Consider the following 17,005-nt stretch of genomic DNA (forward strand, 5'->3'; position numbering starts at 1 on the left):
CTTGGCAGCACTAGCTCCATGTCCTTCCGCTCCTCTGTGTGTGTGTGTGTGTGTGTGTGTGTGTGTGTGTGTGTGTGTGTGTGTGTGTGTGTGTTTTAACGGGACAGCATGACCTCTTTGATCATGTTGCTCTCCTAGAGTTTTCTCTCTATATATATACAGTATATACACAATATAATATACACAGCCTTCATATCCTTCACTGTTTTCACTCAACTTGTCTACTTGCCAACAGCTCCTTTCCTCCTCTCCTGCTAGCATCCCTGCTCCTCCTTTTCTTTTGATTCCCCCCCCCCACCCAGCCCTCTTTCTTTCAGCCTCCCACCATCCCTCTGTCAGCTTGGCACATATTGACAAGATTGAGTCCCTTGGATTGTTCACACTTCCCAGTGAGACACATATTGTGTCAGTGTCCAGCCCACTGAGTGCTGCACTGTATGTGTACAACCCAAAAGGGAGCAACTGTGTCCAACCCCTACTGTATATAACAGTGTGTGTCACTGTGGATACTTTATTGAAATTACATTGTCGCAATTTTTATAATGTATGAGTTCATTCTTATTATATTGAAAAATCCTTTCCAACAGAAATAATTTAGATTATGACTTGTATGCATTCCCAACAGAACAATCATTATTTTCAAATGCATTCAAATGGATGGATTCTCTCTTTACTTTCATCATTGCATTTCTCATGAGCAAAGGACTTAAGAGATCCTATGTAATTGGGTCTCTTGCTTTCCTGTGCAGCATATTCACCCAGCTGACTTATTGACGTATTGTTATGTTCTTAAAGTGGCACATTTGCTCTGAATTTTCATTGAAGTGTTCCTCGGGAGAAAAAGACTTGGCAGCAGGAACAATGTTTGTTATCACTGTTATCTCAGTGGTGCTTTTGGAGGAGTTGGCAACCTTGCTCAGAATCACTTTGTGGGTGTGTGTGTGTGTGTGTGTTGAGGATGTTTTCTCACTCTTATCGATGTGTCCTTGGCTGTGCAAGTGCATCAGCCTTCTATTAGTGTAATTCACTTTCTTTTATGTATCTTGCAAAGAATTGCAAAGCACTTGGGCTATAAACGTGAGGAAAAGAGAACCAGTGTAGGAGGCTTGTAAAAAATAACACTCAAAACAAATACATAATGTTAAATAGGGAAGGATGTGGGAAGAAAGCAAGTGGTCAAGACATTTTTTATTTAAAAAGATTGAATGATGTGTTGTAACCAGATGAATACAGACAAAGGGAAATATGAAGTATGATACAGGAAGAGAGTGGAAGAGAAAGACAGCTCCAGCACTAGAACATGGGAGAGGCTTACCTTAAAGCACCCTTCTGCTGGCCAGACAGGAAGTGTGTGTAACAGCCTCAGCACAAAGACCCACAGTGTGTATCTGGGCCAGCAGGAAGAAGGACTGAGGGAGGAGAAATCCAAGTCTCAACACAGGCCTTCCCTCGCACTATATCCAGCTCTATATTCAGCTCTGTGCTATACTTTCACTGTGACATTTCCAGCTTTTTTTTTTTCAAAGCTGCACTCAACTGCTCTGAAGTCTACTGGTTAACTTTACTCCAACTATCTAAACCCAAAGTAAAGCAATGTTGTACAGTTTAGTCATGGCTTATTTTCATACTCTGCTGACCCCTATACATTCTGTGAGCCTCCCTTGTAATGTATTTTCTCCCTGCTTTCTTTCTGCAAATGTTTGTCATTCTTTTATTGCTTTTCTCTTCTGCTGCAAATATGCATTCTGTCACAGTGCTATGTATTTAGTTTTTATTTTTTTATTTTCTGACCGTGCTCTGTTCTCTTGCAAATCTACATTCCCCCAGCTTACATATCTTTTTCTTGCGCTGCACGTCCTCCCTCTTTGTCTAACAGTGTTCAGCTCCTGATGTTGGAAAGTGTAAGGCATTTTGATTTGAAACACTTTATTTAAACACGATAGTGTGCTCGCTATGTGTTCGATCTTGCTATCTAAGGGCAAAATAAAGAAGGGATAAGCTCATACTCACATCTCCATAATATTCACGGCTCCATATTTCACTTTGATTTTTTTTCACATCTATCTCTTTTTTTCATCTCTTTGTCTCCCTTTTTCTCGGTTTCTGGCCTGCTTCTCACTACAGTCTACAGAGTGAAGTCTGAGCTAGCTAAGAAACCTGGCCCAAGGCCTTGTTGCTTTATTTGCATTTCACCATGCTCTCTATGTGCCAGGAAAATGCCACCTGGTGGTGATAACCTCCTGCTGCAGCCACCCATTCTGTGTGTGTGTGTGTGTGTGTGTGTGTGTGTGTGTGTGTGTGTGTGTGATGTTTGTATCCCCCCCCCCACCTTCTTTCCTCCTTCCTTCTCGCTCCCCAGTGTTCCCCATCTCTTTCCCTTTCCGGCCTTTGTGCAGCTGTATTTATTTGGGCTGGAGCAGAGCTATGCAGAGACACTGGTCCTTAACGCACTCGGGCCCCCACGGTGGTTGACGTCTTTAAGCTGAGTAGAGATGGAGGTTGACAGGGTAATAATGCTGGTGTCAACACCACTTACAGGACAGTTATATCAGTATCAGCTCAGCAGGGGGATGTTCACACTCTGTTAGGCTGGGTCGTGAACCGTGCTGGGGGCCCCCAGCCTCAGACACACACACACACATGCAGTACACTCGGGCTCTGCTAATGAAGCAGCTTAGACGCACATGAATGCAAAATGCTCATACTCATATACAGTAAACACAAATGTATACACATATGCTGAACACATCAAGTCAGCGTAGGTACAACGTGTTCTTTTGAATACATTCACATCATTACATGTTAGTGTTAGTTTTTAGACAAATTCTTCACGCTTTAAAGAGATTTATATATTCATATTTAATCAACTAAGTCAGGCACACTTCATATCAGAGCCTTGTGTGCTTTCTCTCTCTGATGCGTGTCAGCTGGAGGAGTACATTTCTGTGTCGTGTGTGTGTGTGTGTGTGTGTGTGTGTGTGTGTGTGTGTGTGTGTGTGTGTGTGTGTGTGTGTGTGTGTGTGTGTGTGTGTGTGTGTGTGTGTGTGTGTGTGTCTGTGTGTCTTCTTGTGTCTGTTTAAGTAGGATGTTTGCTCCTCGAGCCCTAGCGGTCCTTCAGGACTTTGAGCGGCTGTCCAAAAGCAAGTCTTGTCAGCATGACTCCATACACAGAATCCAATTTACACTCGACTATCAATATTAATTATGATTCAGAGTTCTGTTGGAGGCCTCTGTTACTGCATTGCATAGCAATGATCACAGTAACCAATGTGATGATAACCGGATTGCCTGTCTAACAAAAGTTACTATTGAAAGAATTCCAGGTTTGCTTTTATTTTACACTCTTTTACAGTCTTTGGATACACTTCGGATAAGCTTCTTGAGTTCTTACACTTACAACCTTTGTGTGTAAATTGACTTACTGCCACCAAACAGGGAATAACCAGGGTTCCAGATGCATATTCAAGTTCAGTCATACACCAAAATCTTTATAAATACAGGTGCTTTGTCACTGTCCTCGGTGTCTGATGTATGGATGTGATGTGCATCAGAATCAAACTTTCCCCTGTCCAGACAAAAATAATTCTTCTGATGCTATTTTATTCTTCACTTCATCTGCAATTATATTTCTTTCAATAGACGTAACCTAGAACAAGCTGACAAGGTCCTAATTACTGGAAATGTTAATACAATGCATTGTTTCTGATTTAAGGAAAGCCATGGCACATGTGTGGATACTAAGTCTGTAACTCATTTTCAGCTTAATGCATTAAAATGGTAGAGGAGGGCAACATAAATGAAAACAATATGTTAAGCCTTGATAAACTGGCTTTTGGGAGCACCTTGTTAAAGAATAATAATAAAATTAAATTAATTGAATTGTGGGAGTTGACTATCAAACCTTTACCGATGTTGATGTCATTGGCACAGAGAGCCGAAGTTAGAAGAACCCATCGACAAATCCAGCATACAGCAATGAGTTTTACACATACATAAGACGCAGATACATATGACAGTAGATTCAAACATCCTGTACTTCAGTTCATAACTCTCATGGGATGTCATTTCACAACCCTCTGGGTGGGCATTTGATGTACTTTAAATGCCACAAGTGAATGAGTTCACCCTTGATATGCAGAATATATCTTTACTTTTACTTTTAACAAAATTCTAAATTGCTTTTATGTGCCTTTTTTACCACATACAGCAATGAAGGACTTAAAATTGTGTAATTGGTATAACTTGGGTTTTCATGCTTTCACTCTTGGAATTTCCCAAAAATTGATTTTCATAGGCCATTGGGTAGGCCAATTTAATATAATCTACCCTGTTTTGGGGATTCTACCTCTGGGCTTACAACCTAATAATTAGCTTAGCTTATATTGTTACAGCTTGGGAATACCCTGGTGACTTTACAAAGCCAATATCTTTGGATAAAGAGAAACAGTTAGGGACCCATTTTTAGGAGGCCCATACTGTTGGGTCCCAACCCAATGCTGGAGAAGCATTACAAAATACTGTGTAGCTGTTTCACACAGGTCCACAGTAAGCTGCACTGATGGAGCCAAGAGGTGATAGTGGGGTGAGGATAAGAGGATGAATGGAGAGAGGGAGGAACAATGGGAAGGAGTGAAGGGGATAAAGAAGAAGGGGGTATATATGGGCATACAGCCAGCCACATACCCCCCATAAAACCTCCACTCAGCACTGCACCCTTTTACTATCACCCACTCCATCCATTCCCTGCAAGTTCATGCACACTCTCTAGACCCATAACCCCCTCCATTTCCCTCTCCCACTTTCTTTTGCTCAGTTTCCTATCCTCCATGCTCCCAGCCTTGTAATCCCCCGCTCCCTCCTCTCTCTGCTCCTCCCTTCATCATCCCCCCTCACTTCTCTTCTCGCCTCTCCTCTTCCCCTCCATCTCTTGTTTTCTGTCCATCCCTCCCCTCATCTCTCAGCATCCCTCTCTCCTGGGTCTTCTTGCTGTGGTGTGGAGCTGTTGGCAGAGCATGGGCGCAGGCGGCACACAGACGGGAGCACAGATGGGCAGCAAGCTGCGCAGGGCGGCCAGGCACACCTGCTCCACACACACACACACACACACACACACACACACACACACACACACAGAGCCCTACTCTACCACCTCGTCACACAGCCTGCCTAGCTGGCACAGGAACACAAATACACACAGACACACGTGCATACATGCATACATTTATACATCCATACGTACATGCAAATGTTTGTGCATACACAGATTTGTACATGAATACTGTAGTTTATATACTATGCAAACAGTGTTTTTTATACACACGTAATACCTAATTTCACCATAGAATGTTTCAGTTTCCGCTGACATTTTTATTCTCTTTTGACTCTTTAAGATTTCACTTCTAAGTAACTTCAAGGTTTTTGCTTCCAACTGAGTAAACACTAGAAAAGGTCACATTCACACTTCTGGTTAACACTTTTATGACAAAAGCATTACTACACACACATACACTAAACAGTAGCAATGATAAAGACTTCATAACACTGAAACAGAAATATACCCTCATATGACACAGACTTAAATAATTAAAGACTAAAATGGAAAAAATATATATAAATAAAAAAGAAAAATAATAATAAAATAACGTCCAATAAAAGAGCTGAGTGAACATCTGTGTGGGATAGCCAGGGGGATTAGGAGGGTTTGGAACATTTTAAGCGCATTAAGGATTAAAAAAAGGTCAGAATGTTTAGCAACATACCGATAAACCTCTTAAGCGAAACCCAATTGGGAGGCTGTACTGCGTTATCCTGTGTTTTGGGGAGGAGGAGAGAGGAGAGGGGGAGAGTCGAGTTGACATTTGTTCCAACAAGGAGGGAAATCTGTGAAACAGTCTGTGCACACACAGTACATGCAGTTACACACACACACACACACACACATACACACATGCATGCACATATGGACACACGCTGGTTTAATGTGGCTACAGTAGATCAGCTCACTTATTGGTTTGTATGTTAATATTTGGAGTGTGCATGCTTGTACTGCACAGACTCACAAATGACCAGCACTGTTTATGCTTCTGTCAAACAGTGGTGTGCCACTGCAGAGCCCACTTTTCATTTTTGACCTTGACTTTTACTCTGGTTTTATCCCATGTTTGTAATCAGTAGTTCTTACATTTCAACACTTGGGAGAAATGTAATTTGTGCATTTTTGTTTTGTCTGTTACTGTAGCCTGTGTGCACCATTCTTTTAGGGCATGTTTGAATGTGTTTTTTAATCTGGTCTTTTTTTCAGGTGAGCTTTAGTTCACTGCTTTATTCTGCTCTCACCACACGGAGTGACAGACTGGCTACACTCTCTGACTCTCTATCACCAATTGGTCAACAGTACAATCTAACAGGTCACTGAGCCAAAAACTAATCCACAACTGGTAGATGGATGGTGGGTTGGTTGGTTGCTTCCTTGGCAGGATGCGTGGTTTGATAGACAGGGTAACATATTTGGTTGTTTTTTCTGACCCTGGACATCAACAGTGCATCAGGTAATCACAGGGGAAAGAGTAAAGTAGTGAAGAGAATGAATGGAAGATGATGTGGTGGGGCTTGAGAATGAGTAGCTGTGTTGGTTGAGAACAGGGATGGAGGTTACAGCAGTGTATATGTCAAGGCCATGATGACGGGTTGTGTTGATTGTGGTAAGGGTTGTGAGATTTGCCCTGGAGCCTGCAGGGAAATTCTGTAATCAGCAACCAATGACACTAGCCGTCATGAAGCTTCAGCCACAAAGAACCACTACAGTTAGAAAGCAGACTCCAAGACAACCAACCACAGCAAGCCTTGACATATCAACTTACCATATGCTAATGTGTTAGCAAACATTTAGTCATATTTCTTGCTACATGTCAAATTTAGGTCCAATATCAGCACAGGTTTGGTCTGCCAACTCCAACCAAAGTTATCTCGTTCTTTTCATCTTACTGGAACTGGAACTTACTCTCTTCACCAGCTCATTTACTTTGGCTCTACAATACAGAACAAGATTTAGTTGTGAAGAAGCATCACTTTACAGTTTTTTTTTTTTTTTATTACTGATCATCTGTTGAAATGTGCGTCTTACTTTTACTTACCTTTTGAGAATTCACTTCCTCACTTGCAGGATGTTGCAGGTCGCTGTTTTCACATTAAAAGTACAAATGAGAAATTCAGCACAAAGCAGAATAGTTAGTTAATGAATTGTGTTTAAATCTTTAAATCTGACTTTAATAAGTTCGAGGGGAAAGCTCAGTTTCTGCTAATGACTGTGGCACCCATTGCCCCAACTGCTACATCAAGATTGACTCATAAACTGAACCATGTAGAGTCAGTCTTACCAATCCAGTGTCATGTGGGACTGGGGCTTTGTGTAAAACCAGGTGAAACAGACTGATGTAGATGACATATGTGCCAGATCAGACCCAAATAGAGAAAAGCCTAACGTGATGGTTACAGTGGTTATTCAGTTTCATTTTCAACGATTGTCAAACATAGTTGGTTATAGAAAATTAAGTCAAGCCCTAACAGTCCTACATGTGCTTCTTGTTTGTACTATATGTACATCATCAGGTCAAACTGTGTACACTCAGTTTTATCAGTGTAGTTTTTAAAAATCCACTGGTGTGGATCACCAAAGGTTTGAGGTTAGAGATGGGGTTGCTGGAGGTGGAGGGGCATCCAGGGGGGACTGCAGCACTATGATTGGGGTTGCTGAAGGGAGGGCTTTGGGGGGCTGCGGTGGGAAGATAAGGGGTTGGATGTGTGAGGAGGCTGGGGAGGTGGGAGAGGGGGTTGAGGCTGCTGTTGTAGGCTGCAGCTGGCAGAGTGGTGATAACCAGCAACCAGACCTCTGTCTTACCTCCCTCTCCCCCTGTCCTCCACACTTCTCTACCCAGCTATATGATGCACTGTTGGACAATGAATGATGTAGTGCTGCGTTGTAACAGTTGTAACTTGTACAGTGTTAGTTGGCTAAGGAGCCTGAGCTCAGAAAACTCGTAAACCAACATATATCTTTCTGTCTTACGTACTGTGAGAGCTGATGTGGTTAGGCCCGTCGAGGCCTCAGGGTGATGTTGAGGACAGCTATCAGTGTCACTGCTACTGCACATATCTGCCTGACAGTCTCTTATCTACAATGAGTCTCAGTTTTCACTCCTTGGTCTTTCACACCTCTGCAACTGCAGAACATGTTGGGGTCATGACAGGCCAACAATACGCCATTTAAGAAACCGTAAGGGGAGGGTTTCCAAATGCTGGGTTTTTCCAAAATGTGATATGTCCATATTGAAATACAATTGTTCTCTGTTACTCGTAAGATATACAGTGCATGATTTCAAAGTAGTAGATACTATTAAGGTATGTAAAGAAAGGTTTCCAAATAAAAATATCAGTAAGATAGCAGCCCCATGCTGTCAATCTGGTGTTGTGAGAAGGCCTGAACTTATTTTAGTTTAAAAATATCCTGGCTTAATTTCTGTCCCCTTCATATTGTAGAACTTTGTAAGATTTAGCAGATACTAAAACAGACTCAGGACTGATTTAAGTTTTGCAACCTTCTTCACATTTAAAGTAAACATAACTGAGCATCAAACAATCAACTGATTGAGGGGCTGACATTAATGTAAATATACTAAAATGTAAAAGTTAGATGGCTTCAGCATTGCATTTGTCAGCAGACAGATGCAATCAGACAAACACAGTCTACTTGTCATAAATGTTGGCCATTAAAGTATTGAAAGATAGTAAATGTAGATATGATAGTAGAGTAATACAAACCTAATAGAAGCAGGCTTGGCTAAAGTCACTTTGTTGAGACTTCTTTACTCTTTTGTGATATTTGTATCTTAAACTTCCATCTGTGATAGTACGTTCCTTTAAAGTCTTGTGAAGGTTTGTGGCTGCAAAGTGTACCCTGCAACTTACGCATTAGACTATCAGATGTCTCTGGAGCATTCTGTATTGTACATACATACAGTAATGTGGCTGTGTATCTATCCAGGGCATGTATGGTGCGAGAAATAGAGTGTTTACAATATTGTAGAGCCCTGTGGTGAAATACTACACAACGGCAAAAGGTCCAGTGAAGTCAGGTTGTTTTTCAACAGCTTTCATTGGCCGCCATATATGTTTACTCTGAGTGTGTACCTCAATGTTTGTCCACGTATGAGTGTGTGTTTGAAAGTGTCTGGGTACGTACACGGCCTCGTATGTTTGGAGTGAATGCCGTCAGTTAGCTGGAATGTGGCGCTACCGCCAATGCTAAGATGGCTGCCAAGCTCTAAGATGGCTGCCAGGATTACACCCAGCCAGTGAGAGACAGAGGAGAGATTCTGCAAGAGAAGAGAGGGGAAAAAGAAGCTCTCTTTCATTTCTGTGCTCTTTCTTTCTTTCATTCTCACTCTCGTCTGTCTCGCCCCTCTCTCTGTGGATAAGCAGTGCTTCGTAGGCAGCGAGACAGGTCTGTTATTGTTTCTGCTCAGTAATCTGTGGCTTAGTGTGGCTGCAAGGCAAGTGCTGCTGGCATGAGTCTGTGTGCTCTGTTATCACCTACAGCCTGCAGATAAACACCTCCTTTAGCTAGCTTGCTAGCTAGCTGACAGCCTAGCTAGGCCTGAATGGATGGGCAATAGCATTCGGCCCCCCAGACACGTGGTCACAGATATGGGGAGGAAATACATACAGCGGGTTATACAGACACACACACACACAGACACACACAGACACACACACACACAGACACACACACACACACACACACACACACACAGATACACACACACACACACACACACACACACACACACACACACACACACACACAGCATATTTTACAGCCTGGACAAGAATGTCTTTAGACTAACTTTTCTCAGTGCTACTCATGTTACAAAACCTCATATTGCATACTTCTATTTCAGCCTGCAGCTCCTCCAGGTCTAATTGTTGCCCTTTGTTGCCAAGAATTGGCATGTTTGTGTCTGCACATGTGAGTGCTTTCGTAGACCAGTCATAACAGGTGTGTGTTTATGCAGATTCAAAATGTGTGCATGTGTTTGTGTTGCTCTGCTGTCATTTGATCCCAAGAGGAAGAGTTTTGCCTCAACTTTAACATAATCCCAGCCAGACTGGCATGGTCAGCTTTGTGTGTGTGTGTGTGTGTGTGTGTGTGTGTGTGTGTGTGTGTGTGTGTGTGTGTGTGTGTGTGTGTCCATGTGTCCATGTGTGTCCATGCAAGGATTACAACATGTTATGTAGTTTTGGCAATTTCTTCGCAGTTTTATCGCTTTTTGCTCGCAGGTTTCTCTATAGAGCTCCCCCTACAGCTTCGGAATAGATATTTGGCAACACTGTGTAAAACCTTGCTCAGTCAGTCTGCCATTTCCTCTTTCTCTGTTCCTCCGACAATGCTTTCCTAGCTTTCTGCTTCTTTTTTGCCTGCTCAGCCATGACGATAGTGTGAAAAACTCTATCGCTAACTTGTTCTTGCTAGCCGGTTCCTGGATGGGGGCGTGTATGTGTGCAGTGCCTAAAGCAATTTGTTACATGGCGATACCTGATATCACGTGATACTTCCTGACACTGAGGCCGGCGGCTCGCCAGCCAAAAGTTGCAAGGGTGGTTTTTCCTCTCACAGGCGACCTAAAAAAGTCATATAACCATTCCAATGACTCCAAAGCTGTTCAGTTAAGGTAAATTAAGCTAAAAAAAAAACTGCATAGTTCCCCTTTAAAGTATGAAACAGAAAAAAAGAAAGAAACAGCTTGAGAGAGAGGGTTGGGTGGGTGTGTGTGTGTGTGTGTGTGTGTGTGTGTGTGTGTGTGTGTGTGTGTGTGTGTGTGTGTGTAAGGTGCTCTGTTTATGCAGACTAAATCCCTACCAGCAAGAAGGTATTAAATAGGATTAGGGCAAGGGATATGATTGCGTGGTTAGATACTAAATGGCATAGCAGCACACTGTAGATCATTGCACCTTAAGTCAGGAAGGACAGTGGGAGATGGGAGAGAACATACTTAGATACAAGACTGTCACACAAAAATGTGTGAATTCACACACACACACACACACACACACACACACACACACACACACACACACACACACACATACATACACTCACAAGATGTATACCATACCCCAGCACATACTTCAAGTCCCTCTTATTGCCTCTAACACCTCAAATATCCTGGTCTTGGCAGCATGGATACATTACATAGCTATGATTCACTTACAATTGTACACTTACCAGTATGTTTTTGATTACTTTTTTTAGCATACAAACCAGATCCTAACCATTTGTCTTTCTCTACTCTCCCCTCCCTGTCCCTGTTTATGTGCAGAATCTGGACAATCAGACAGCTCCAGCCAACAGGGGGACACAGACATCAAACCACCGCCCAATGGTAGGTACACACACACACACACACACACACACACACACACACACACACACACACACAGAGAGATCCATGTCCAAACACTGTCAAATCAGCATACTAGAATTGATTCCATCATGCTTATCAGTCTTAACGTATTCCAATTATGGATCCAATTAGCAAACACACTCTCACAGATGTTGATCCACAAACATAGTTGCAGATGGTTGCCCTCTCAAAGGGATGTGATTTTCAGGGCTTCTTCCATTTTTTTCCATGAATTCCATACATTTCTGATGTGTTGTTATTTTTCTCTAAAGCTTTTGTGTCTGTATGTAAGTCCTGATCGTATCCTTTTCTGTACAGGGCACCTGAGTTTCCAGGACTGCTTCGTCACCTCAGGGGTGTGGAACGTGGCAGAGCTGGTCAGAGTGTCACAGAGTAAGTAGTAAAAACGATACGGAGAGAGGCAGCAGATAAACTATTACAATACCCACAGTATGATTTATGGCTTTGTTTCCTGATTGACAAAACAACACTATTTTGAAGATATTCTTATACTGAAGGAACCCAGTTCAAAAACAGTGTATTCCTTTTAAGTGGATGTTACTGGATATTCTGGAATATAATTACATATCATCTTAACTCATTCTTGCTCTCCTTGCCCCTCTTTCTATTATTTTTCTCCCTGTTAGCACCTGTAGCCACGGCGTCAGGTCCTAACTTCTCGCTGGCTGACCTGGACAGCAGTCCCAGCTACTACAACATCAACCAGGTGGCTCTGGGGCGACGCTCCCTCACCTCCCCTCCTTCCACCAGGTACACAGTCCGGACTATGATTTCACCCAGACAACAGTAGTGTACGGGTGTTAGGAGATGTACGTTGCTCAAGAAACACCAGTCCAGCTGTCTGCCATTAGAGGAGTCTCTTGTGACTGAAGCCACCATGTGGCAGTAGCAGTGCTACCTTGCTATGTGATCTGCTGTGAAGCCAAGTGCAGACTGAAGTGTGAAATCACAGTAATATCTGCCAACAGTATAGCACTTCGTATCGCAAAGATGACTTTACTGGCACGTAAAGTACCCCATTTCATTGAGGTTTCTTGCTAAAAATGGCATTTAGTACTACAGTCCATTCCCAGTTTTGGAATCTGTCTTAAACCTCATATATATGTTTGTGTGTCTCCCTGTTAGCTGCCCTCCTCTTTATGAATGTGTGATGGCTTTTTCTTCTATTTCCCCATTTGTGTCTTTCTTAACATTTCTCTTTCTCTCTTCTTACCTCTGTCATCTGCTGTCACTTTAGGTCTGAGGTGGAGTTGTACGCAAACCTTCCACGGAGGTAGTTATAAACACCTACAAAGACACAAACTAATGGGACAGAACCACACACATAGAGAGAGAGAGAGTCTTACTGTGTGGCTGTCTGTGCTTCCTAACTTTTCTTTCCATTTTCTCCTTTTTCATTTGTAGTTTTGACATTTCTTGTGCTTTGTCTGTTCTGCTCCAAGACTTTGCGACTTTGTTTCCCCTACGATGCAAAACATGAAGCCTCTTTAAACGTTAAAGTGCTTGTCTATATGATTACTTTCAAGTTGTCAGTTCTGCAAGGTATTTTATCCTTAATCCATACATTCCTTGTCATTAGAAAAAAAATCATGGCTCCTCTCCCCCTCTGTTTCTGCCTTCCACCTCTCCTTCACTCTCCAAACCTCCTCCCCATGGCCTCAGCTCCACCAAGAGGAAGTCATTAGACGACAGTGAGCTGGAGAGCCCCACAGATGATGTTTTCTACCCTGGACGCTCGCCTGCTGCCAGCTCCTCCCAGTCCAGTGCGTGGCCCAACGACATGGATGCAGGTACCCGCTATCCCACTCCCACCTGTCACCCACTAGGCAAGCATCATGAAACATTTTCACACTCCTGCTTGACCCTCACCAAAGTTCAACCTATGCCTCCATCTGACTTTGTCTCTTCTCCACACTCCCTACCTCAATTGAAAAAAACCTGCCTTCACTCTGGTGATTAACACATCCCTCAACATCCCTCAAACTCTCCCACTCACCCACCAACCACCTTTCTTAAGGCCCTCTACCTCAGTACACCTTAGAGACACAGCAACACCCAAGACTGCAGCTCCTGAATACCAAAGAGAGATTAAAAACTGATACTTTGTTTAAAAACATGAGGAGTGCTCTATTTATCTAATATTGAAAGGGGTGACCGAGATTGACCATGGCCTATTGGTCACAGTGTCTAGCGATATAAAGCAAAAGCACTAGTAGCACAAGTAGTTTAAACATGTAATACCCTGCCATATATTTAAGCATGTAAACCATGTAGACTTGAAATAGAAATGCTTTTCTCAGATTTGTCTCTGACAAAGACATATGAATACCTGCCAAAATAAAGGCAACTAAGAAAAACAATGAAAGGCCAGGTTTAGGTCTTGTCAAGAAAAAATATAATTGGCAATAAAATCGTTACACAGTCATCAATTTCACTATGTGCTGAGGCTTTTTTACACTGACTTGAATAGTCTCTTCCTTTGTTGTTTAGTCAATGGGTTTAAACACATCAACATGTTTTAAATTATAGTCTGGGCCATTTTTTGGTCAACATTTCAACACCATCACTATAACCCCAGACAATTGAATTTATCATGGATAAATTGTGTTATATGCTATCCACCAAATAGCTCCAGACATTGGGAATATAAATGCCAAGATGCATCAAGGATGAAACAACAGCTTACAGCAGCCTGTATTTAGGCTTTATGTCGGTGGTTCCATTGTTTTGGCAGTAACCACTACCTCTGGGATTCAGCTTTGGACATTGCCCTCTTTATTCTACCTCCTTAGTAATCCATATCTCATCCCTCCAACAACCCAATAACTCCACGAAAGAAACCCTCTTGTTCACCTCCTCACTCCAAAATCTCAAGGCTTTATATTTACTCATCCTCATCTTAAAGCCCTAATCCCACATACAGTTTACCTGATGTTGTGTCATTCACTACCTCCATCTGTCTCTCTCTCACTCTCCCCCTATCTCATTGTTAACAATACCCTTCTCCACTTTCAGTGCAGCACCATTTGGCGAGTGTGCAGGAGAGGAAGATAAAACATGAAAACGATGGCGTGCAGTTTCCTTACCATGGTTAGAACAACATTGATTACACTCATATATTTGCTATTTATTAGCCTATGTAGCTCAGTCATTCCTCTGTATGTGTGTATATGTACATACAGTGGATGTACATATATATATATATATATATATATATATATATATATATATATATATATATATATATTATATATACTGTATGTGTGTGTGTTTATATGTGAGTTGTATAATGTCTGTGGTAAGGACAATGGTAGTGTACCCAAACATGTTGGTAATGTTTAGTTGTTATCAAATTGATTTCATTGCTGCTGATCAAAATATAAATTAGTTCACATAACATTCCTTGTGACGTACAGCAGGATTGTCAAGGATTATCCCGCTCAGGCTTTACTTTCTGTGTGAAACATAAGGCTACACTTGGCTCACCTAAGATCCCTGGCTATATCTCTCTGAAGTCATGTCAGTCCTCCCAGTGGCACTTGAATTGACAGATGTCACCAGGCTAACACTGACAACACCAGCAGGCATATTCACATGCTGTGCCCATTCTGCCTCACTTGCACACACATGCACAGTGACTCACTCATAAACCTACAGACCGTCCCACACATGCACAAACTTAAACTAACCACAGACCCCCCCCCCACCCACACACACACACACACACACACACACACACACACATACACACACACACACAGAGAGACACGTTGACTTAAACACTTATGCAGACTTTCACACATTGAAACACATGCTTATCGTATTCCCCACCCCTGCAGGTGTTCAGGTGCCTGCCTTGCCTCCATCCCTCTGTCGTTCCATTCCTCCCTTGCTTCAAATCCCTCATTAAGACGCTTACCGTCTGTGGATCAGAGGTGTAAAACCCTTCCTCCTGCTCCATAGCTCTCCCTTCAAACCTCCATCCCTGTCTCCCTTCTGTCTAATTGAAAACATGTACAGCAGGAGGGACCCTGGGGAGGGGGAAAACATGTCAGAGGAAAGAAGGAGGAGAGAGAAGCAGAAAGCAGGCAAGTGGGAGGTGAGACAGGGAAGAGAGGAGACGTTGGTGTACTCAAATGGTGATAGCTGATGAGAGAGAAGGGTTATCAGGATGTGAACTAGAGCCAAAAGCCCTAGTTAGGTTTTGCCCCAGTCTACTCTCACTCGAGCCTCAGCGGCTGCTCTCCTGCTCCCGCTCCACTTAGCTGTAAATGTAATTAAGAGGCTGCTCATCAGAGCCACAACAGAGGCTGCTGCACGCCTTAGCGCACTCGAGCCTCACCTCCCATCTTTTTCCTGTCTCTCACTCTCTCTCTCTCCCTTACTCTCCACAATGCACCACACACAGCCGTGTACACCTCCTAATGAGTTTGGCAAATAGAGGTGTGGAATAGTGTGCAAATCTGGACCCTTTACCCAATTAATTTACAAAATCCTAGTGAAAAATTTGGAAACCAAAAGTGTTTGTAATTATGAGCTGGTTTTTTGTGTGTGTTTGTTTGGATATAGTTAACAATAGCTAGCACAAAACATGGTCCACACTCGAGAAACCAAGGCAAGGAGAGTTGGAGGTATGGAAGTGCAAGAGTGGAGGGAGTAGAGAATGTGTGATTTTGGTATGGTGTGTATCCGATTTTCCAAAGGATCCCACCTGCCACAGGCAAAGCTCATCTGGGAATTCCTGTCCAGGTGGGGGGTATGTAAACAAGCAAGCACAAACACACACAAACACAAACAAACCAAGGGGCTTTTTAAAAAAACAAAACAAAAAACACACTCACACACAGGTGTACCTCGCCGTCTGTCCACAGCACCATCTACTCCCCCTGACTCCCTCTGTAACCAACAGAGCACACACAACCAGCAACACACAAACACACACACACACACACACAGATGTATGAAGATGCATTTATACATATAAATCACACAAACAGAATTACATTCAGAAATACACATGCTAGATTAGTGCACACATATCACAAAGCACACACACACACACACACACACACACACACACACACACACACAGCTGAAGCATGGTCCCAGATGGTGTTTCTGCGAGTGTGTAGCCTTGGGATCCGTGAGGATGCTGGAGACATCTGCTCCAGGGGCTAGAGGGGGGGGGGGGGGGGGGTAGTGGAGGCAAATGAAATAACCATGATTTCATATTAGTTCCAAATGATTGTGAAATTTTTCTGAGACACCACAGACTTGTTGTGGTGGGGGCCTTTCTTGGTGCTCTTGGTGAGTTAAATGTTACAGGCCCGTAGAGGGATATAGCTGGATGTACATATGTGGTTTAAATCACTGGGGAGAGGAGACATCCCTGACTTTCCTTCACTTGTTTAAACCACTATCCTGTCTTTCACAACTGTGTGTGTGCGTGTGCGTGCATGCTTCAGAGGCGCATCTGGTGGCAGGCCTGTTAGTGCAAAGAGGCAGAAGGGTCATCATGGGAGTGC

General features: G+C 42.8%; 1 protein-coding gene across 9 annotated transcripts in view; it reads left to right on the forward strand.

The window, feature by feature from the left end:
* The window catches only part of nfixa (nuclear factor I/Xa), a 107,822-nt gene that overhangs the window by 75,988 nt on the left and 14,829 nt on the right, over positions 1–17,005 (forward strand). For 6 of the 9 annotated variants that reach the window (XM_078280953.1, XM_078281003.1, XM_078281010.1 and 3 more), the window contains 6 exons: positions 11,376–11,438; positions 11,778–11,852; positions 12,107–12,230; positions 12,718–12,753; positions 13,143–13,270; positions 14,496–14,570. In XM_078280953.1, the coding sequence (XP_078137079.1) occupies positions 11,376–11,438; positions 11,778–11,852; positions 12,107–12,230; positions 12,718–12,753; positions 13,143–13,270; positions 14,496–14,570 (501 nt within the window). The remainder of the gene's footprint in view (positions 1–11,375; positions 11,439–11,777; positions 11,853–12,106; positions 12,231–12,717; positions 12,754–13,142; positions 13,271–14,495; positions 14,571–17,005) is intronic. The other 3 variants (XM_078280964.1, XM_078281028.1, XM_078280993.1) reach the window with 1 other exon arrangement.

This window comes from Sander vitreus, chromosome 2 (genome assembly GCF_031162955.1).
Source record: "Sander vitreus isolate 19-12246 chromosome 2, sanVit1, whole genome shotgun sequence".
In the NCBI taxonomy this organism is placed as follows: domain Eukaryota; kingdom Metazoa; phylum Chordata; class Actinopteri; order Perciformes; family Percidae; genus Sander; species Sander vitreus.